This window comes from Pseudophryne corroboree, chromosome 5, assembly GCF_028390025.1.
Source record: "Pseudophryne corroboree isolate aPseCor3 chromosome 5, aPseCor3.hap2, whole genome shotgun sequence".
Classification (NCBI taxonomy): Eukaryota; Metazoa; Chordata; class Amphibia; order Anura; family Myobatrachidae; genus Pseudophryne; species Pseudophryne corroboree.
In genome coordinates, this window is record NC_086448.1 from 240732399 (window position 1) to 240755589 (window position 23191).

At 44.8% G+C, this 23191-nt stretch overlaps 1 protein-coding gene across 4 annotated transcripts in view; it reads right to left on the reverse strand.

Annotated features, from left to right (window-relative positions):
* ZNF385D (zinc finger protein 385D) overlaps positions 1-23191 on the reverse strand; it is a 442245-nt gene that overhangs the window by 42728 nt on the left and 376326 nt on the right. For all 4 annotated transcript variants that reach the window (XM_063922204.1, XM_063922205.1, XM_063922206.1 and 1 more), the window contains one exon: positions 2063-2296. In XM_063922204.1, coding sequence (XP_063778274.1) covers positions 2063-2296 — 234 coding nt within the window. The remainder of the gene's footprint in view (positions 1-2062; positions 2297-23191) is intronic.

A 23191-nucleotide genomic window follows, 5' to 3' on the forward strand; every position in this document is an offset into this window, starting at 1 on the left:
GATTGGTTGGCCCGCTCACCTCTGGATACTGTCATCTGCATATAAGAAGGGATAGTTCTTCATCCCATTTAAGCTTATTAAAGGTTCTCGTAGTCGGTCCCCGTCGCCGGGCAGCGAGGGCACCCCCCTCTAGCCTCCATAGTGATGCCGGCAATTTGTAGCACCATGGGGCTGCCAAGGACCAGAGCACTGATGCGAGGCACACAGCCCTCCCCCTAGTGCAGCTAACAGGCTGTGCTCTGCGTGCTCGGGCAGCCAGGACACGCACCAACCAACGTCAATAACTACAGCACGGCACAGGAAGGGGGACACAGTAACTGGAGCACAAGATTCCTAAAAATTGCTAAAAATCGCATGTGAAGAGCCACCCAGAAAGGCTAAAAGACGCTCACTGATACATTTGCAAATTTGTATATGCATTAGCAGATGCACAATGCATACACAAAAACTGAGCACCACCGACATTTGCGGCTGACCTCCGTATACTCAAATCAATGAGAATTCATGTCGCATTGGGTGCCATGTTTTTGAATGCAGCATTCGCAAATGATGTCAGATTCGAATACATGCCTCAAACACGGCCATGACACGCCTGCATTTTCCAAACCACTCCCCACAAACGCCATGTTATCACCCAATGAAAATGCCTTCCCCTTACAATTCTGCGCACGCGTTCACAGCACATGCGTAGTCTGCCGATAATTGCTCACTACGTGCAATCTCACATTTTCAAACAGTAATGAATCAGGACCACAGTTAGTATTTTTGTGTCATATGGAGCTCCTGCGCACTGGCAGGGAGCTACTTGTCGCTTACTGGGTCGCAGCGGCTGCGTGTGACATCACGCAGCTGCCACAGCCCGCCACCCACACAATCCAGGCACGCCTGCATGGCCTGTACTGTGCCCCCAAAAAGGTTGCCAAATGCCACCGGCCCGCCAACTCCCGCCCAGCGACTGCCTCTGCCTGTCAATCAGGCAGAGACGATCGCTGGGCAGAGATGCTGATCGCCTCTCTGGCATGCGTTGGTGCACTGCGGTGCCGGCGCATGCACAGTTCAGATCTCATCACCCGCTGTGCGAAAACACACAGCAGCGATTATGTCTGCCATGGACAGTGATTTCTGTGATTCCTTGTTTGCATTGTGGCCACATACAAATTCACTTATAGTGGCAGATGTATCAAAGCTTGGGAATTTAGGATTAGTATTTTGTTGCAAAGGAATTTATATAAAGTTACAAACTAAGCATAACGATGCGTGGCGCAATACATGACACAACCGTTTATCTCTGTCTTTTGTCATTCAACCCAGTTTAGTGACATACAGAACAACATGGCATGCCTGCATCAGTATTCATGGTACTGATACTTTTGTTGCCTTAGCAACATGAATAAGATGGATATTTTTTGAAGATATATCAGGCGAGACACATGGCGCGGCTAAGTCATAAGGTCTGTTGTGCACTAAATGGGGCTATTTGGCGCGATTTGAGGATAGTTGTATGTGGACACGTCTGTACAGTATGTGTTTGTAAATCAATTCATGCTAGTTGGCTATAGGTGCTGCATGTATAAAAATCACATTTATATAAAAGGGGGTTTGCAGTTAAATTTAAAGCAGCAATCAGTTAAAAAGCTAAACTAGCCTTATAAATGATTGCCACTTGAAATTTAACAGCAATCTCGCTCAAATCCAGTTGGTTCCGTGACATCAGAATCTATCACATAACCTCCATGTTTGTTCGCATATAGCACAGTAACCTTCATCAAATTCACAAATAAGGCTTGCTAAGGTAAATGTACCTCTTCGGTTTTTAAATTTACAATCATTTAATGTTTAAATGATTAAGTCGGGTTATTAAAATAGTACTGCTAATAAATGCTTTAATATTTGTTATGTTTATGCTCTGCTGTAGGATTTCACTTACACATTCATTGTCCTCTAATGGACTCTATGCAAAGTGCAAGTTTTTTTCCCACTCTATTGATCTTTGACTTCATCTGCCTGCATTAGATGGTAATTGCATGACTGTAGTAGCAGTAAGGAAATTGCAGCATCTTACCACTGTTGTGAGCCTCCAGCTGTGAGGCAGAGTTGACAGCGACTTTGCATAGTGAACAGTAAAGAAGTCTTTTAGCTTTTTCCTCCTCAGACTCCCCAGAAGGGCATATGCTGCTGCTAGTTAGCAGAGTGATTTTCTTGTCAACCTTTGACGTGGTCTCTGTTGTCAAAACACTGATTTTCCGTATTTCTAATGTTGTACTGGTTGATATTGCTGGAATTCCTGGGGCAAATTCTGAAAATAAACAGAACGGAATGATTGCCAGAAATATATGTATGAGTGTACAGCATAAACTGGCCTGAAGATGCTATTGGCAATCTGACAGGACTGTGATAACAGTATTGCTTAGAATGTAAATACAGTATGGCTTTTACTGTATATTCTTCTTGAATATCTAGGAAATACAGGTAGGAATGAATGGGTTTGTTAGGCTAATAATACAAGATTAATCCAGGTTATTCGGTTAAGGTAGTTTATTTTCCACTAATTTGCAATGCCTTAAGGAAATACATATATAAAAATGATCCCTGTCTTGCCGATAATACTCTTGACAACCTTATACTTATTAAAGGACTGTTGTACAGTTGGATGTATTAGCACCAGAGGGCAGGACACCCTGTGCCGGCCCTGCCCCCCAAACAAGTGATACAAGTTTGATGAGGCCACCAGCGGGAGTAAATGTGTCCGGGGAGCGTTACTGGATGCTTACTTACTCTAATCTACTTACTGATTGAATTAAAAGTATTTTTTAACAGTGTACAGTAGGAAGAAACGTATGGTGAGAATTTCTGTGAGTATGACAAACAGGGCTGTATTATCCATAAGGCTGACCAGGCTGAAGCCTAGTGGCCCTGCAGGGACTGGGGGCTGTCAATTTTTTCTTTGCTGAGGCACTGTTACCTGCGCCCTAAAGCTCCAATGGCTAAAGGCACTCCTAGTCAGATGAGGTTTATTTTGAGACAATGGGTGTGCGTGTGTGTGTGTGTGTGTGTGTGTGTGTGTGTGTGTGTGTGTGGGGGGGGGGTGACAACAAACCAATAGCACACTAGCGCTATCTCAAAAGAGAAAAGAAAAAGAAGAATGATTGCGCTGTAAGAAAAGAGGTCAGCAGACTCTGGGTATCGGTGTCCGTGTGAATAATGTGAGTGTGAATGATGGCATAAGCTCTGCTTCCCAAATGTCAGCTGCATGGGGGTGAAAGATTAAAGTGCCAAAGAGGGCCCGAAATACCTGAAAGCCTAGGGGCCTGGACATGGGTTAATACAGCCCTGACAAAATCACCAAATAGCAGCAATGGTTGGCCTTTTTCTTTTTCTGGATTTCAGGACTTTCTGCATAATGATTTCCTGGATAAAAGAACTCATAACTGTTTACCAATCTATAGCAACAGTAATGTAACACTGTCGATCCCCTAAGCCAAAATTTCAGTTTAAACCTCACACGAGAGAATGTGTAAGCCTTAGCAAAGGGGTACCCTTCCTCCATCTACTCTTCCATCATCTTATCTCTAACTCAGCTTACATTGATTTTGCACTACAGTGCATGAGCAAAATACATAGCTTTCATGCAGAGATATTTCTTAATGCAGTCAGGCAGCCTGTCATGTGTGCAGTAACATAGGTGAGCAAAATACAGGAGGACAGCAGCGAAATGACAAGAGGGAAGTATTGGTTCTAAGATTAAGCTTAACCCTCTCCCTACCATGCAGGGTCAACACATAATTCTGAGCTACAGTGTACATTAAGGTGTCTGGGAGTGGAGGATAGTTAAGGTGTAATGTACTAATTTTTAGAGATGAGCGGGTTCGGTTTCTCTGAATCCGAACCCGCCAGAACTTCATGTTTTTTTTCACGGGTCCGAGCGACTCGGATCTTCCCGCCTTGCTCGGTTAACCCGAGCGCGCCCGAACGTCATCATGACGCTGTCGGATTCTCGCGAGGCTCGGATTCTATCGCGAGACTCGGATTCTATATAAGGAGCCGCGCGTCGCCGCCATTTTCACACGTGCATTGAGATTGATAGGGAGAGGACGTGGCTGGCGTCCTCTCCGTTTAGAATAGATTAGAGAGACACTTGATTTACTAATTTTGGGGAGCATTAGGAGTACTCAGTACAGTGCAGAGTTTTGCTGATAGTGACCACACCAGTTTTATTTATAATCCGTTCTCTGCCAGAAAAAAGCGATACACAGCACACAGTGACTCAGTCACATACCATATCTGTGTGCACTGCTCAGGCTCAGGCCAGTGTGCTGCATCATCTATTATCTATATATAATATTATATATATCTGTCTGACTGCTCAGCTCACACAGCTTATAATTGTGGGGGAGACTGGGGAGCACTACTGCAGTGCCAGTTATAGGTTATAGCAGGAGCCAGGAGTACATAATATATTATATAGTGAGTGACCACCAGACACACAGTGCAGTTTATTTAATATATCCGTTCTCTGCCTGAAAAAAGCGATACACACAGTGACTCAGTCAGTCACATACCATATCTGTGTGCACTGCTCAGGCTCAGGCCAGTGTGCTGCATCATCTATATATATTATATATCTGTCTGACTGCTCAGCTCACACAGCTTATAATTGTGGGGGAGACTGGGGAGCACTACTGCAGTGCCAGTTATAGGTTATAGAAGGAGCCAGGAGTACATAATATTATATTAAAATTAAACAGTGCACACTTTTGCTGCAGGAGTGCCACTGCCAGTGTGACTAGTGACCAGTGACCTGACCACCAGTATATATAATATTAGTAGTATACTATCTCTTTATCAACCAGTCTATATTAGCAGCAGACACAGTACAGTGCGGTAGTTCACGGCTGTGGCTACCTCTGTGTCGGCACTCGGCAGCCCGTCCATAATTGTATATACCACCTAACCGTGGTTTTTTTTTCTTTCTTTATACATACATACTAGTTACGAGTATACTATCTCTTTATCAACCAGTCTATATATTAGCAGCAGACACAGTACAGTGCGGTAGTTCACGGCTGTGGCTACCTCTGTGTCGGCACTCGGCAGCCCGTCCATAATTGTATATACCACCTAACCGTGGTTTTTTTCTTTTCTTTATACATACATACTAGTTACGAGTATACTATCTCTTTATCAACCAGTCTATATATTAGCAGCAGACACAGTACAGTGCGGTAGTTCACGGCTGTGGCTACCTCTGTGTCGGCACTCGGCAGCCCGTCCATAATTGTATATACCACCTAACCGTGGTTTTTTTTTCTTTCTTTATACATACATACTAGTTACGAGTATACTATCTCTTTATCAACCAGTCTATATATTAGCAGCAGACACAGTACAGTGCGGTAGTTCACGGCTGTGGCTACCTCTGTGTCGGCACTCGGCAGCCTGTCCATAATTGTATATACCACCTAACCGTGGTTTTTTTTTCTTTCTTTATACATACATACTAGTTACGAGTATACTATCTCTTTATCAACCAGTCTATATATTAGCAGCAGACACAGTACAGTGCGGTAGTTCACGGCTGTGGCTACCTCTGTGTCGGCACTCGGCAGCCCGTCCATAATTGTATATACCACCTAACCGTGTTTTTTTTTTCTTTCTTTATACATACATACTAGTTACGAGTATACTATCTCTTTATCAACCAGTCTATATATTAGCAGCAGACACAGTACAGTGCGGTAGTTCACGGCTGTGGCTACCTCTGTGTCGGCACTCGGCAGCCCGTCCATAATTGTATATACCACCTAACCGTGGTTTTTTTTTCTTTCTTTATACATACATACTAGTTACGAGTATACTATCTCTTTATCAACCAGTCTATATATTAGCAGCAGACACAGTACAGTGCGGTAGTTCACGGCTGTGGCTACCTCTGTGTCGGCACTCGGCAGCCCGTCCATAATTGTATATACCACCTAACCGTGGTTTTTTTTTCTTTCTTTATACATACATACTAGTTACGAGTATACTATCTCTTTATCAACCAGTCTATATATTAGCAGCAGACACAGTACAGTGCGGTAGTTCACGGCTGTGGCTACCTCTGTGTCGGCACTCGGCAGCCCGTCCATAATTGTATATACCACCTAACCGTGGTTTTTTTTTCTTTCTTTATACATACATACTAGTTACGAGTATACTATCTCTTTATCAACCAGTCTATATATTAGCAGCAGACACAGTACAGTGCGGTAGTTCACGGCTGTGGCTACCTCTGTTTCGGCACTCGGCAGCCCGTCCATAATTGTATATACCACCTAACCGTGGTTTTTTTTTCTTTCTTTATACATACATACTAGTTACGAGTATACTATCTCTTTATCAACCAGTCTATATATTAGCAGCAGACACAGTACAGTGCGGTAGTTCACGGCTGTGGCTACCTCTGTGTCGGCACTCGGCAGCCCGTCCATAATTGTATATACCACCTAACCGTGGTTTTTTTTTCTTTCTTTATACATACATACTAGTTACGAGTATACTATCTCTTTATCAACCAGTCTATATATTAGCAGCAGACACAGTACAGTGCGGTAGTTCACGGCTGTGGCTACCTCTGTGTCGGCACTCGGCAGCCCGTCCATAATTGTATATACCACCTAACCGTGGTTTTTTTTTCTTTCTTTATACATACATACTAGTTACGAGTATACTATCTCTTTATCAACCAGTCTATATATTAGCAGCAGACACAGTACAGTGCGGTAGTTCACGGCTGTGGCTACCTCTGTGTCGGCACTCGGCAGCCCGTCCATAATTGTATATACCACCTAACCGTGGTTTTTTTTTCTTTCTTTATACATACATACTAGTTACGAGTATACTATCTCTTTATCAACCAGTCTATATATTAGCAGCAGACACAGTACAGTGCGGTAGTTCACGGCTGTGGCTACCTCTGTGTCGGCACTCGGCAGCCCGTCCATAATTGTATATACCACCTAACCGTGGTTTTTTTTTCTTTCTTTATACATACATACTAGTTACGAGTATACTATCTCTTTATCAACCAGTCTATATATTAGCAGCAGACACAGTACAGTGCGGTAGTTCACGGCTGTGGCTACCTCTGTGTCGGCACTCGGCAGCCCGTCCATAATTGTATATACCACCTAACCGTGGTTTTTTTTTCTTTCTTTATACATACATACTAGTTACGAGTATACTATCTCTTTATCAACCAGTCTATATATTAGCAGCAGACACAGTACAGTGCGGTAGTTCACGGCTGTGGCTACCTCTGTGTCGGCACTCGGCAGCCCGTCCATAATTGTATATACCACCTAACCGTGGTTTTTTTTTCTTTCTTTATACATACATACTAGTTACGAGTATACTATCTCTTTATCAACCAGTCTATATATTAGCAGCAGACACAGTACAGTGCGGTAGTTCACGGCTGTGGCTACCTCTGTGTCGGCACTCGGCAGCCCGTCCATAATTGTATATACCACCTAACCGTGGTTTTTTTTTCTTTCTTTATACATACATACTAGTTACGAGTATACTATCTCTTTATCAACCAGTCTATATATTAGCAGCAGACACAGTACAGTGCGGTAGTTCACGGCTGTGGCTACCTCTGTGTCGGCACTCGGCAGCCCGTCCATAATTGTATATACCACCTAACCGTGGTTTTTTTTTCTTTCTTTATACATACATACTAGTTACGAGTATACTATCTCTTTATCAACCAGTCTATATATTAGCAGCAGACACAGTACAGTGCGGTAGTTCACGGCTGTGGCTACCTCTGTGTCGGCACTCGGCAGCCCGTCCATAATTGTATACTAGTATCCAATCCATCCATCTCCATTGTTTACCTGAGGTGCCTTTTAGTTGTGCCTATTAAAATATGGAGAACAAAAATGTTGAGGTTCCAAAATTAGGGAAAGATCAAGATCCACTTCCACCTCGTGCTGAAGCTGCTGCCACTAGTCATGGCCGAGACGATGAAATGCCAGCAACGTCGTCTGCCAAGGCCGATGCCCAATGTCATAGTACAGAGCATGTCAAATCCAAAACACCAAATATCAGTAAAAAAAGGACTCCAAAACCTAAAATAAAATTGTCGGAGGAGAAGCGTAAACTTGCCAATATGCCATTTACCACACGGAGTGGCAAGGAACGGCTGAGGCCCTGGCCTATGTTCATGGCTAGTGGTTCAGCTTCACATGAGGATGGAAGCACTCAGCCTCTCGCTAGAAAAATGAAAAGACTCAAGCTGGCAAAAGCAGCACAGCAAAGAACTGTGCATTCTTCGAAATCCCAAATCCACAAGGAGAGTCCAATTGTGTCGGTTGCGATGCCTGACCTTCCCAACACTGGACGTGAAGAGCATGCGCCTTCCACCATTTGCACGCCCCCTGCAAGTGCTGGAAGGAGCACCCGCAGTCCAGTTCCTGATAGTCAGATTGAAGATGTCAGTGTTGAAGTACACCAGGATGAGGAGGATATGGGTGTTGCTGGCGCTGGGGAGGAAATTGACCAGGAGGATTCTGATGGTGAGGTGGTTTGTTTAAGTCAGGCACCCGGGGAGACACCTGTTGTCCGTGGGAGGAATATGGCCGTTGACATGCCAGGTGAAAATACCAAAAAAATCAGCTCTTCGGTGTGGAGGTATTTCACCAGAAATGCGGACAACAGGTGTCAAGCCGTGTGTTCCCTTTGTCAAGCTGTAATAAGTAGGGGTAAGGACGTTAACCACCTCGGAACATCCTCCCTTATACGTCACCTGCAGCGCATTCATAATAAGTCAGTGACAAGTTCAAAAACTTTGGGTGACAGCGGAAGCAGTCCACTGACCAGTAAATCCCTTCCTCTTGTAACCAAGCTCACGCAAACCACCCCACCAACTCCCTCAGTGTCAATTTCCTCCTTCCCCAGGAATGCCAATAGTCCTGCAGGCTATGTCACTGGCAATTCTGACGAGTCCTCTCCTGCCTGGGATTCCTCCGATGCATCCTTGCATGTAACGCCTACTGCTGCTGGCGCTGCTGTTGTTGCCGCTGGGAGTCGATGGTCATCCCAGAGGGGAAGTCGTAAGCCCACTTGTACTACTTCCAGTAAGCAATTGACTGTTCAACAGTCCTTTGCGAGGAAGATGAAATATCACAGCAGTCATCCTACTGCAAAGCGGATAACTGAGTCCTTGACAACTATGTTGGTGTTAGACGTGCGTCCGGTATCCGCCGTTAGTTCACAGGGAACTAGACAATTTATTGAGGCAGTGTGCCCCCGTTACCAAATACCATCTAGGTTCCACTTCTCTAGGCAGGCGATACCGAGAATGTACACGGACGTCAGAAAAAGACTCACCAGTGTCCTAAAAAATGCAGTTGTACCCAATGTCCACTTAACCACGGACATGTGGACAAGTGGAGCAGGGCAGGGTCAGGACTATATGACTGTGACAGCCCACTGGGTAGATGTATGGACTCCCGCCGCAAGAACAGCAGCGGCGGCACCAGTAGCAGCATCTCGCAAACGCCAACTCTTTCCTAGGCAGGCTACGCTTTGTATCACCGCTTTCCAGAATACGCACACAGCTGAAAACCTCTTACGGCAACTGAGGAAGATCATCGCGGAATGGCTTACCCCAATTGGACTCTCCTGTGGATTTGTGGCATCGGACAACGCCAGCAATATTGTGTGTGCATTAAATATGGGCAAATTCCAGCACGTCCCATGTTTTGCACATACCTTGAATTTGGTGGTGCAGAATTTTTTTAAAAACGACAGGGGCGTGCAAGAGATGCTGTCGGTGGCCAGAAAAATTGCGGGACACTTTCGGCGTACAGGCACCACGTACAGAAGACTGGAGCACCACCAAAAACTACTGAACCTGCCCTGCCATCATCTGAAGCAAGAAGTGGTAACGAGGTGGAATTCAACCCTCTATATGCTTCAGAGGTTGGAGGAGCAGCAAAAGGCCATTCAAGCCTATACAATTGAGCACGATATAGTAGGTGGAATGCACCTGTCTCAAGTGCAGTGGAGAATGATTTCAACGTTGTGCAAGGTTCTGATGCCCTTTGAACTTGCCACACGTGAAGTCAGTTCAGACACTGCCAGCCTGAGTCAGGTCATTCCCCTCATCAGGCTTTTGCAGAAGAAGCTGGAGGCATTGAAGAAGGAGCTAAAAGGGAGCGATTCCGCTAGGCATGTGGGACTTGTGGATGCAGCCCTTAATTCGCTTAACAAGGATTCACGGGTGGTCAATCTGTTGAAATCAGAGCACTACATTTTGGCCACCGTGCTCGATCCTAGATTTAAAGCCTACCTTGGATCTCTCTTTCCGGCAGACACAGGTCTGCTGGGGTTGAAAGACCTGCTGGTGACAAAATTGTCAAGTCAAGCGGAACGCGACCTGTCAACATCTCCTCCTTCACATTCTCCCGCAACTGGGGGTGCGAGGAAAAGGCTCAGAATTCCGAGCCCACCCGCTGGCGGTGATGCAGGGCAGTCTGGAGCGACTGCTGATGCTGACATCTGGTCCGGACTGAAGGACCTGACAACGATTACGGACATGTCGTCTACTGTCACTGCATATGATTCTCTCAACATTGATAGAATGGTGGAGGATTATATGAGTGACCGCATCCAAGTAGGCACGTCACACAGTCCGTACTTATACTGGCAGGAAAAAGAGGCAATTTGGAGGCCCTTGCACAAACTGGCTTTATTCTACCTAAGTTGCCCTCCCACAAGTGTGTACTCCGAAAGAGTGTTTAGTGCCGCCGCTCACCTTGTCAGCAATCGGCGTACGAGGTTACATCCAGAAAATGTGGAGAAGATGATGTTCATTAAAATGAATTATAATCAATTCCTCCGCGGAGACATTGACCAGCAGCAATTGCCTCCACAAAGTACACAGGGAGCTGAGATGGTGGATTCCAGTGGGGACGAATTGATAATCTGTGAGGAGGGGGATGTACACGGTGATATATCGGAGGGTGAAGATGAGGTGGACATCTTGCCTCTGTAGAGCCAGTTTGTGCAAGGAGAGATTAATTGCTTCTTTTTTGGGGGGGGTCCAAACCAACCCGTCATATCAGTCACAGTCGTGTGGCAGACCCTGTCACTGAAATGATGGGTTGGTTAAAGTGTGCATGTCCTGTTTTGTTTATACAACATAAGGGTGGGTGGGAGGGCCCAAGGACAATTCCATCTTGCACCTCTTTTTTCTTTTCTTTTTCTTTGCATCATGTGCTGATTGGGGAGGGTTTTTTGGAAGGGACATCCTGCGTGACACTGCAGTGCCACTCCTAGATGGGCCCGGTGTTTGTGTCGGCCACTAGGGTCGCTAATCTTACTCACACAGTCAGCTACCTCATTGCGCCTCTTTTTTTCTTTGCGTCATGTGCTGTTTGGGGAGGGTTTTTTGGAAGGGACATCCTGCGTGACACTGCAGTGCCACTCCTAGATGGGCCCGGTGTTTGTGTCGGCCACTAGGGTCGCTAATCTTACTCACACAGCTACCTCATTGCGCCTCTTTTTTTCTTTGCGTCATGTGCTGTTTGGGGAGGGTTTTTTGGAAGGGACATCCTGCGTGACACTGCAGTGCCACTCCTAGATGGGCCCGGTGTTTGTGTCGGCCACTAGGGTCGCTTATCTTACTCACACAGCGACCTCGGTGCAAATTTTAGGACTAAAAATAATATTGTGAGGTGTGAGGTATTCAGAATAGACTGAAAATGAGTGTAAATTATGGTTTTTGAGGTTAATAATACTTTGGGATCAAAATGACCCCCAAATTCTATGATTTAAGCTGTTTTTTAGTGTTTTTTGAAAAAAACATCCGAATCCAAAACACACCCGAATCCGACAAAAAAAATTCGGTGAGGTTTTGCCAAAACGCGTTCGAACCCAAAACACGGCCGCGGAACCGAACCCAAAACCAAAACACAAAACCCGAAAAATTTCAGGCGCTCATCTCTACTAATTTTAAGTTTCATGAATATCATACAGCCAAATACCATCAGACCTCGCACATGTGTCTTATTCCCAAGTTCTGGTGTACCCTTGCTGTCAGTAAATATATCTTTGTTCTCACATCCTATAAAGGTGCCAGTCCTTTTATAGAGCAAAATATTTGGTATTTTTATTGTTAAGAGAACTAGCTAATTCAGTGCCTGTTTGAAGGATCGCAGATCCAAAACACATTCAATTGTCTTCATGCAACTGATGTCAGGGGGTTTGAGCTCCCTGCTATGCCCGATGACTATGCGATTTCCCTTGAACTCCCCCAGAGCCCAGATAGCACAGATTTTGACTATCTTTACTTGAGATTTTGTCTATGTATGATTTTGACTAAGTGCCAATTTTGGCTAAACTTTGTACTAGATAGTACACTAGACAGTCAAGATTGACTTGCCTGCACAGTCTATCTACCCTTATGATACCGACCCCACGGGAGCATGCATCAGGATCGAAATCAGTATCGCAAGCTGCCTAACACCTTGAGATATGCAATAACTTTCCTTAAGATTTTGAATATATAGTCCAAATCTTATGGTGCCCACACACGGTGCTATTTGTGCTAGGGGAGATTTGAGCCTATACAATGTGTGCTATGCGATTTGGACTAAGTGGGGTATGCTATTTCAACTACATGCAATTTGAACTACATCCAATTTTGACTACACTACAATGTAATGTATGCGATCTAGTACAAAAATACCTGCGTGCACATACTTTTTTGCCTTGCGATAAGGTCACGGGAGTGCGCATCGCAAGTGACACCACACACAGTGCGATTTGAACTAGTCGCAATGCTATTTGAACTAAAAAGTTCAAATAGCATGCGATAATTGCACTGTGTGTGGGCTCCATTACAGATTTATCTGACCGTGTGTACACACCATTACAGCCTTTCTTGACTTTAAGAGCCACTGCAGAGGTGCTGAGTTCCTTGGCCGGGGACCCTTGGCTTATTTAGCACTAGCCGACCGCAGCATTGTCATATGGTGAGAGGCTGTTATTGATCACCCCATTTTTTTTTCTTTTATCACTGTTATATAAATCTAAATTGTTTACATGTACTGAATAAATCTTGTGCACGTTTTCCTTTTGTTCCATACTATTGGGTAATTTATGGTACATACTGTAACAGACATCCTGTTTGGTCATTAGCGCCAACCCTATCCACTGTCATTCTTATGGTCTGAAGTTATTATAGAGGAAGAAGAATTATGAAACAATGTAATGTTTTCTTATTGTATCTATTTCCACAATATTCAGGAATATCAGTGGTAATTGCATATTTAGTAGTAACTGCATATATCTTACAATTTAATACTTTTTCTGTAATCAGTAAAATGTAAAAATATATTTGCAGTGATACTGTCAAACACGAAAAAATTATCTTATCTTAAAGTACCACAGATGAAACTACTCCTAGTTATTAGTTACACTGTGACTGACTGACTGACTGACTGACTGACTGACTGACTGACTGACTGACAGATAAGGGATCTATAGGAAGAATAAGTTTGGAGAAGTGCAACAAGCAGCTTTGATAAATGAGCCTTAAACAATCAGAGCAATTAAAAACTTATTCACAAGTATTTAATGTGTGTCATTGGTTATGAAACTGTCTGTGATAAGAATGTGATTCCTGAGCAATGCCACTAAATTTAAGGTTACCTTCTATAATACACATTATATGCCAAACATATTTAACTCCATCTGTTTTACAGGACTGGCGGATGGTTATTAGAAAAACAATATATTTGGGTAATGGTTTTAGACAAAGTAACACAAGTTGTTAATTAAAAGCAGAATTGATTTGGCTGGCTATGTAATATATAGACTTTTTTAATTAGTGTCCAGCAATCACATATTAATTGCATTAAATATAATTGTACTTTAAAAGCCAATTTATAAAGTGTCACTACTTTTAACACACTTAGTGGAGACTTTACAGTGATACAGTCAAATATCTGTGTACAGGGACGTGCAGTGAGCTAAATGGCTCAGGAAGCACTGGCTAGCCCCAGAGCCAGATTTACATGCAATATATGATCCAAAGGGTACATCTGGGCATTATACACAGGTGCAGCAGTATAAACTCCTGGAAATTAGGTGAGTTTTGATCAGAGGTGTGCAGAAAAGATAGGAGTAGGAGGCACTGCCTCACCTGCCATAGGCTTTTTACTCCAGAGTTTTGGCTATAAAAATTATTAGTATAATGCAAAGAAGATATTTCAAACAGAATATTTGTATTTTTCATTTACTTTATAGAGTCAAAACTCTGGCACAAAGGTTAGTATGATAGGAAAGGCTCTGCCTCACCTCACCGCATGTCACTGGTGTACAGTATACATTGTTTACCTTATTACTTAGTATGAACAGCATTAATTATTCATGTTTGGCTGTACACTTTCTACTACCCAGTTGTGTTCCACATTCCCTTCTGACAATAGCAATATTAAGTGAAGTACAATATACTCTAGTGTTCTTAGACTAGTAATTTATTCCATGCACAAATTAGTTTTCGGCTGATGCTAAGTTGGCTGATATCGCACTCCAATTCTCAGGAATAAAATGTGTTCTCTATCACGGCCTAACCAACCCTTACTGGATATTTAACTATATACAGACTCTCCAGTCTCTGTTGGCTGACTCCACCTTATGAACCCTGGACCCCTTACTTACTAACGGCTCTCCATATGGATCCCCCTATCCCCTGCCCTTCAACCCTTCTTTCTCTCTCTCTCTCTCCACCTTTCCCATTCTTACTAATGGAAGGTTGCCCATATGTTACTTCGATGCTGATTGGTTGCCATGGGCAACTTCTCCACTGGCTCACTTCTCCACACTTTTTCCTGCTTCATGAATAGACCTTATATTCTTTAACATCTGTTCCTTGATACACTTTCTTATTTGATCGGTTGGAACCCTGTTATCCTATTGCATCTTTAGACCTGTGACTCTTTGGTACATTAAATAAACATACTGTACTTAACTTTGCTGGTATAAGCAAAGCTTTCATCTATCGTAAGAGGGATGCATTCAGATATGCAGCAGTAGCATATGTGCCTGGTTTACTGTATGCATACATCACATACTGTACACTTGTACCCATGTCTTTAAAACATTTGTATTACTTGTAAAATACGCATTGGCTATTATACGCCAATAAAAGTTAAAAAAAAACCTCTTTAGTACAGCAGGCAGAACTCTACTGTATGAAAAGCTTGCTAATGCACACACATAAATACAAAAACATAATATATGCATAGGCAAATGAAGAAAGCACTGATGAACCATGGATTCACCATCAGCCAATAACAAGCAATTGCTTCTTGCTGGTAATCATCATCATAATGTATTTTCACAGTCCTCAAGTACAGGTATATGCAAATTATGTTCAGAGCTGAATCATAGCCCTGGCCAGGGCAGTTACATACAGTAATATGTAGAGATGAGCGGGTTCGGTTTCTCTGAAACCGAACCCGCACGAACTTCATGTTTTTTCACGGGTCCGAGCAGACTCGGATCCTCCCGCCTTGCTCGGTTAACCCGAGCGCGCCCGAACGTCATCATGACGCTGTCGGATTCTCGCGAGACTCGGATTCTATATAAGGAGCCGCGCGTCGCCGCCATTTTCACACGTGCATTGAGATTGATAGGGAGAGGACGTGGCTGGCGTCCTCTCCATTAGAAATTAGATTAGAAGAGAGAGAGAGATTGTGCAGAGTCAGACAGAGTTTACCACAGTGACCAGTGCAGTTGTTGTTAGTTAACTTTTATTTATTTTAATATAATATATCCGTTCTCTGCTATATCCGTTCTCTGCCTGAAAAAAAACGATACACAGCAGCAGCCAGTCACACAGTGTGACTCAGTCTGTGTGCACTCAGCTCAGCCCAGTGTGCTGCACATCAATGTATAAAAGGCAAAGCTTATAATAATTGTGGGGGAGACTGGGGAGCACTGCAGGTTGTTATAGCAGGAGCCCCCAGGAGTACATAATATTATATTAATTTAAAATTAAACAGTGCACACTTTTGCTGCAGGAGTGCCACTGCCAGTGTGACTAGTGGTGACCAGTGCCTGACCACCAGTATAGTAGTATATTGTTGTATGTATTGTATACTATCTCTTTATCAACCAGTCTATATTAGCAGCAGACACAGTACAGTGCGGTAGTTCACGGCTGTGGCTACCTCTGTGTCGGCAGTCGGAACTCGGCAGGCAGTCCGTCCATCCATAATTGTATTACAATATATACCACCTAACCGTGGTATTTTTTTTTCTTTCTTTATACCGTCGTCATAGTGTCATACTAGTTGTTACGAGTATACTACTATCTCTTTATCAACCAGTGTACAGTGCGGTAGTTCACGGCTGTGGCTACCTCTGTGTCGGCAGTCGGCAGGCAGTCCGTCCATCCATAATTGTATTATTATTATAATATATACCACCTAACCGTGGTTTTTTTTTCATTCTTTATACCGTCATAGTGTCATACTAGTTGTTACGAGTATACTACTATCTCTTTATCAACCAGTGTACAGTGCGGTAGTTCACGGCTGTGGCTACCTCTGTGTCGGCAGTCGGCAGGCAGTCCGTCCATCCATAATTGTATTATTATTATAATATATACCACCTAACCGTGGTTTTTTTTTCATTCTTTATACCGTCGTCATAGTGTCATACTAGTTGTTACGAGTATACTACTATCTCTTTATCAACCAGTGTACAGTGCGGTAGTTCACGGCTGTGGCTACCTCTGTGTCGGCAGTCGGCAGGCAGTCCGTCCATCCATAATTGTATTATTATTATAATATATACCACCTAACCGTGGTTTTTTTTTCATTCTTTATACCGTCGTCATAGTGTCATACTAGTTGTTACGAGTATACTACTATCTCTTTATCAACCAGTGTACAGTGCGGTAGTTCACGGCTGTGGCTACCTCTGTGTCGGCAGTCGGCAGGCAGTCCGTCCATCCATAATTGTATTATTATTATAATATATACCACCTAACCGTGGTTTTTTTTTCATTCTTTATACCGTCGTCATAGTGTCATACTAGTTGTTACGAGTATACTACTATCTCTTTATCAACCAGTGTACAGTGCGGTAGTTCACGGCTGTGGCTACCTCTGTGTCGGCAGTCGGCAGGCAGTCCGTCCATCCATAATTGTATTATTATTATAATATATACCACCTAACTGTGGTATTTTTTTTTCTTTCTTTATACCGTCGTCATAGTGTCATACTAGTTGTTACGAGTATACTACTATCTCTTTATCAACCAGTGTACAGTGCGGTAGTTCACGGCTGTGGCTACCTCTGTGTCGGCAGTCGGCAGGCAGTCCGTCCATCCATAATTGTATTATTATTATAATATATACCACCTAACCGTGGTTTTTTTTCCATTCTTTATACCGTCGTCATAGTGTCATACTAGTTGTTACGAGTATACTACTATCTCTTTATCAACCAGTGTACAGTGCGGTAGTTCACGGCTGTGGCTACCTCTGTGTCGGCAGTCGGCAGGCAGTCCGTCCATCCATAATTGTATTATTATTATAATATATACCACCTAACCGTGGTTTTTTTTTCATTCTTTATACCGTCGTCATAGTGTCATACTAGTTGTTACGAGTATACTACTATCTCTTTATCAACCAGTGTACAGTGCGGTAGTTCACGGCTGTGGCTACCTCTGTGTCGGCAGTCGGCAGGCAGTCCGTCCATCCATAATTGTATTATTATTATAATATATACCACCTAACCGTGGTTTTTTTTTCATTCTTTATACCGTCGTCATAGTGTCATACTAGTTGTTACGAGTATACTACTATCTCTTTATCAACCAGTGTACAGTGCGGTAGTTCACGGCTGTGGCTACCTCTGTGTCGGCAGTCGGCAGGCAGTCCGTCCATCCATAATTGTATTATTATTATAATATATACCACCTAACCGTGGTTTTTTTATACCACCTAACCGTGGCAGTCCGTCCATAATTGTATACTAGTATCCAATCCATCCATCTCCATTGTTTACCTGAGGTGCCTTTTAGTTCTGCCTATAAAATATGGAGAACAAAAAAGTTGAGGTTCCAAAATTAGGGAAAGATCAAGATCCACTTCCACCTCGTGCTGAAGCTGCTGCCACTAGTCATGGCCGAGACGATGAAATGCCAGCAACGTCGTCTGCCAAGGCCGATGCCCAATGTCATAGTACAGAGCATGTCAAATCCAAAACACCAAATATCAGAAAAAAAAGGACTCCAAAACCTAAAATAAAATTGTCGGAGGAGAAGCGTAAACTTGCCAATATGCCATTTACCACACGGAGTGGCAAGGAACGGCTGAGGCCCTGGCCTATGTTCATGGCTAGTGGTTCAGCTTCACATGAGGATGGAAGCACTCAGCCTCTCGCTAGAAAACTGAAAAGACTCAAGCTGGCAAAAGCACCGCAAAGAACTGTGCGTTCTTTGAAATCCCAAATCCACAAGGAGAGTCCAATTGTGTCGTTTGCGATGCCTGACCTTCCCAACACTGGACGTGAAGAGCATGCGCCTTCCACTATTTGCATGCCCCCTGCAAGTGCTGGAAGGAGCACCCGCAGTCCAGTTCCTGATAGTCAGATTGAAGATGTCAGTGTTGAAGTACACCAGGATGAGGAGGATATGGGTGTTGCTGGCGCTGGGGAGGAAATTGACCAGGAGGATTCTGATGGTGAGGTGGTTTGTTTAAGTCAGGCACCCGGGGAGACACCTGTTGTCCGTGGGAGGAATATGGCCGTTGACATGCCAGGTGAAAATACCAAAAAAATCAGCTCTTCGGTGTGGAGGTATTTCACCAGAAATGCGGACAACAGGTGTCAAGCCGTGTGTTCCCTTTGTCAAGCTGTAATAAGTAGGGGTAAGGACGTTAACCACCTCGGAACATCCTCCCTTATACGTCACCTGCAGCGCATTCATAATAAGTCAGTGACAAGTTCAAAAACTTTGGGTGACAGCGGAAGCAGTCCACTGACCAGTAAATCCCTTCCTCTTGTAACCAAGCTCACGCAAACCACCCCACCAACTCCCTCAGTGTCAATTTCCTCCTTCCCCAGGAATGCCAATAGTCCTGCAGGCCATGTCACTGGCAAGTCTGACGAGTCCTCTCCTGCCTGGGATTCCTCCGATGCATCCTTGCGTGTAACGCCTACTGCTGCTGGCGCTGCTGTTGTTGCCGCTGGGAGTCGATGGTCATCCCAGAGGGGAAGTCGTAAGCCCACTTGTACTACTTCCAGTAAGCAATTGACTGTTCAACAGTCCTTTGCGAGGAAGATGAAATATCACAGCAGTCATCCTACTGCAAAGCGGATAACTGAGTCCTTGACAACTATGTTGGTGTTAGACGTGCGTCCGGTATCCGCCGTTAGTTCACAGGGAACTAGACAATTTATTGAGGCAGTGTGCCCCCGTTACCAAATACCATCTAGGTTCCACTTCTCTAGGCAGGCGATACCGAGAATGTACACGGACGTCAGAAAAAGACTCACCAGTGTCCTAAAAAATGCAGTTGTACCCAATGTCCACTTAACCACGGACATGTGGACAAGTGGAGCAGGGCAGGGTCAGGACTATATGACTGTGACAGCCCACTGGGTAGATGTATGGACTCCCGCCGCAAGAACAGCAGCGGCGGCACCAGTAGCAGCATCTCGCAAACGCCAACTCTTTCCTAGGCAGGCTACGCTTTGTATCACCGCTTTCCAGAATACGCACACAGCTGAAAACCTCTTACGGCAACTGAGGAAGATCATCGCGGAATGGCTTGCCCCAATTGGACTCTCCTGTGGATTTGTGGCATCGGACAACGCCAGCAATATTGTGTGTGCATTAAATATGGGCAAATTCCAGCACGTCCCATGTTTTGCACATACCTTGAATTTGGTGGTGCAGAATTTTTTAAAAAACGACAGGGGCGTGCAAGAGATGCTGTCGGTGGCCAGAAAAATTGCGGGACACTTTCGGCGTACAGGCACCACGTACAGAAGACTGGAGCACCACCAAAAACTACTGAACCTGCCCTGCCATCATCTGAAGCAAGAAGTGGTAACGAGGTGGAATTCAACCCTCTATATGCTTCAGAGGTTGGAGGAGCAGCAAAAGGCCATTCAAGCCTATACAATTGAGCATGATATAGGAGATGGAATGCACCTGTCTCAAGTGCAGTGGAGAATGATTTCAACGTTGTGCAAGGTTCTGATGCCCTTTGAACTTGCCACACGTGAAGTCAGTTCAGACACTGCCAGCCTGAGTCAGGTCATTCCCCTCATCAGGCTTTTGCAGAAGAAGCTGGAGGCATTGAAGAAGGAGCTAACACGGAGCGATTCCGCTAGGCATGTGGGACTTGTGGATGCAGCCCTTAATTCGCTTAACAAGGATTCACGGGTGGTCAATCTGTTGAAATCAGAGCACTACATTTTGGCCACCGTGCTCGATCCTAGATTTAAAGCCTACCTTGGATCTCTCTTTCCGGCAGACACAGGTCTGCTGGGGTTGAAAGACCTGCTGGTGACAAAATTGTCAAGTCAAGCGGAACGCGACCTGTCAACATCTCCTCCTTCACATTCTCCCGCAACTGGGGGTGCGAGGAAAAGGCTCAGAATTCCGAGCCCACCCGCTGGCGGTGATGCAGGGCAGTCTGGAGCGACTGCTGATGCTGACATCTGGTCCGGACTGAAGGACCTGACAACGATTACGGACATGTCGTCTACTGTCACTGCATATGATTCTCTCAACATTGATAGAATGGTGGAGGATTATATGAGTGACCGCATCCAAGTAGGCACGTCACACAGTCCGTACTTATACTGGCAGGAAAAAGAGGCAATTTGGAGGCCCTTGCACAAACTGGCTTTATTCTACCTAAGTTGCCCTCCCACAAGTGTGTACTCCGAAAGAGTGTTTAGTGCCGCCGCTCACCTTGTCAGCAATCGGCGTACGAGGTTACATCCAGAAAATGTGGAGAAGATGATGTTCATTAAAATGAATTATAATCAATTCCTCCGCGGAGACATTGACCAGCAGCAATTGCCTCCACAAAGTACACAGGGAGCTGAGATGGTGGATTCCAGTGGGGACGAATTGATAATCTGTGAGGAGGGGGATGTACACGGTGATATATCGGAGGGTGAAGATGAGGTGGACATCTTGCCTCTGTAGAGCCAGTTTGTGCAAGGAGAGATTAATTGCTTCTTTTTTGGGGGGGGTCCAAACCAACCCGTCATATCAGTCACAGTCGTGTGGCAGACCCTGTCACTGAAATGATGGGTTGGTTAAAGTTTGCATGTCCTGTTTTGTTTATACAACATAAGGGTGGGTGGGAGGGCCCAAGGATAATTCCATCTTGCACCTCTTTTTTCTTTTCTTTTTCTTTGCATCATGTGCTGATTGGGGAGGGTTTTTTGGAAGGGACATCCTGCGTGACACTGCAGTGCCACTCCTAGATGGGCCCGGTGTTTGTGTCGGCCACTAGGGTCGCTAATCTTACTCACACAGCTACCTCATTGCGCCTCTTTTTTTCTTTGCGTCATGTGCTGTTTGGGGAGGTTTTTTTGGAAGGGACATCCTGCGTGACACTGCAGTGCCACTCCTAGATGTGCCCGGTGTTTGTGTCGGCCACTAGGGTCGCTAATCTTACTCACACAGTCAGCTACCTCATTGCGCCTCTTTTTTTCTTTGCGTCATGTGCTGTTTGGGGAGGGTTTTTTGGAAGGGCCATCCTGCGTGACACTGCAGTGCCACTCCTAGATGGGCCCGGTGTTTGTGTCGGCCACTAGGGTCGCTAATCTTACTCACACAGCTACCTCATTGCGCCTCTTTTTTTCTTTGCGTCATGTGCTGTTTGGGGAGGGTTTTTTGGAAGGGACATCCTGCGTGACACTGCAGTGCCACTCCTAGATGGGCCCGGTGTTTGTGTCGGCCACTAGGGTCGCTTATCTTTCTCACACAGTCAGCTACCTCATTGCGCCTCTTTTTTTCTTTGCGTCATGTGCTGTTTGGGGAGGGTTTTTTGGAAGGGACATCCTGCGTGACACTGCAGTGCCACTCCTAGATGGGCCCGGTGTTTGTGTCGGCCACTAGGGTCGCTTATCTTTCTCACACAGTCAGCTACCTCATTGCGCCTCTTTTTTTCTTTGCGTCATGTGCTGTTTGGGGAGGGTTTTTTGGAAGGGACATCCTGCGTGACACTGCAGTGCCACTCCTAGATGGGCCCGGTGTTTGTGTCGGCCACTAGGGTCGCTTATCTTTCTCACACAGTCAGCTACCTCATTGCGCCTCTTTTTTTCTTTGCGTCATGTGCTGTTTGGGGAGGGTTTTTTGGAAGGGACATCCTGCGTGACACTGCAGTGCCACTCCTAGATGGGCCCGGTGTTTGTGTCGGCCACTAGGGTCGCTTATCTTTCTCACACAGTCAGCTACCTCATTGCGCCTCTTTTTTTCTTTGCGTCATGTGCTGTTTGGGGAGGGTTTTTTGGAAGGGACATCCTGCGTGACACTGCAGTGCCACTCCTAGATGGGCCCGGTGTTTGTGTCGGCCACTAGGGTCGCTAATCTTACTCACACAGCTACCTCATTGCGCCTCTTTTTTTCTTTGCGTCATGTGCTGTTTGGGGAGGGTTTTTTGGAAGGGACATCCTGCGTGACACTGCAGTGCCACTCCTAGATGGGCCCGGTGTTTGTGTCGGCCACTAGGGTCGCTTATCTTACTCACACAGCGACCTCGGTGCAAATTTTAGGACTAAAAATAATATTGTGAGGTGTGATGTGTTCAGAATAGGCTGAAAATGAGTGTAAATTATGTTTTTTGAGGTTAATAATACTTTGGGATCAAAATTACCCCCAAATTCTATGATTTAAGCTGTTTTTTAGGGTTTTTTGAAAAAAACACCCGAATCCAAAACACACCCGAATCCGACAAAAAAAATTCGGTGAGGTTTTGCCAAAACGCGGTCGAACCCAAAACACGGCCGCGGAACCGAACCCAAAACCAAAACACAAAACCCGAAAAATTTCCGGCGCTCATCTCTAGTAATATGCAGACACGCTGTGAGGGTGCTGTCTCGGCTCAGTTCCCACCATGATACCGCCTGCAGTTGCTGTGCTGAGTGATTC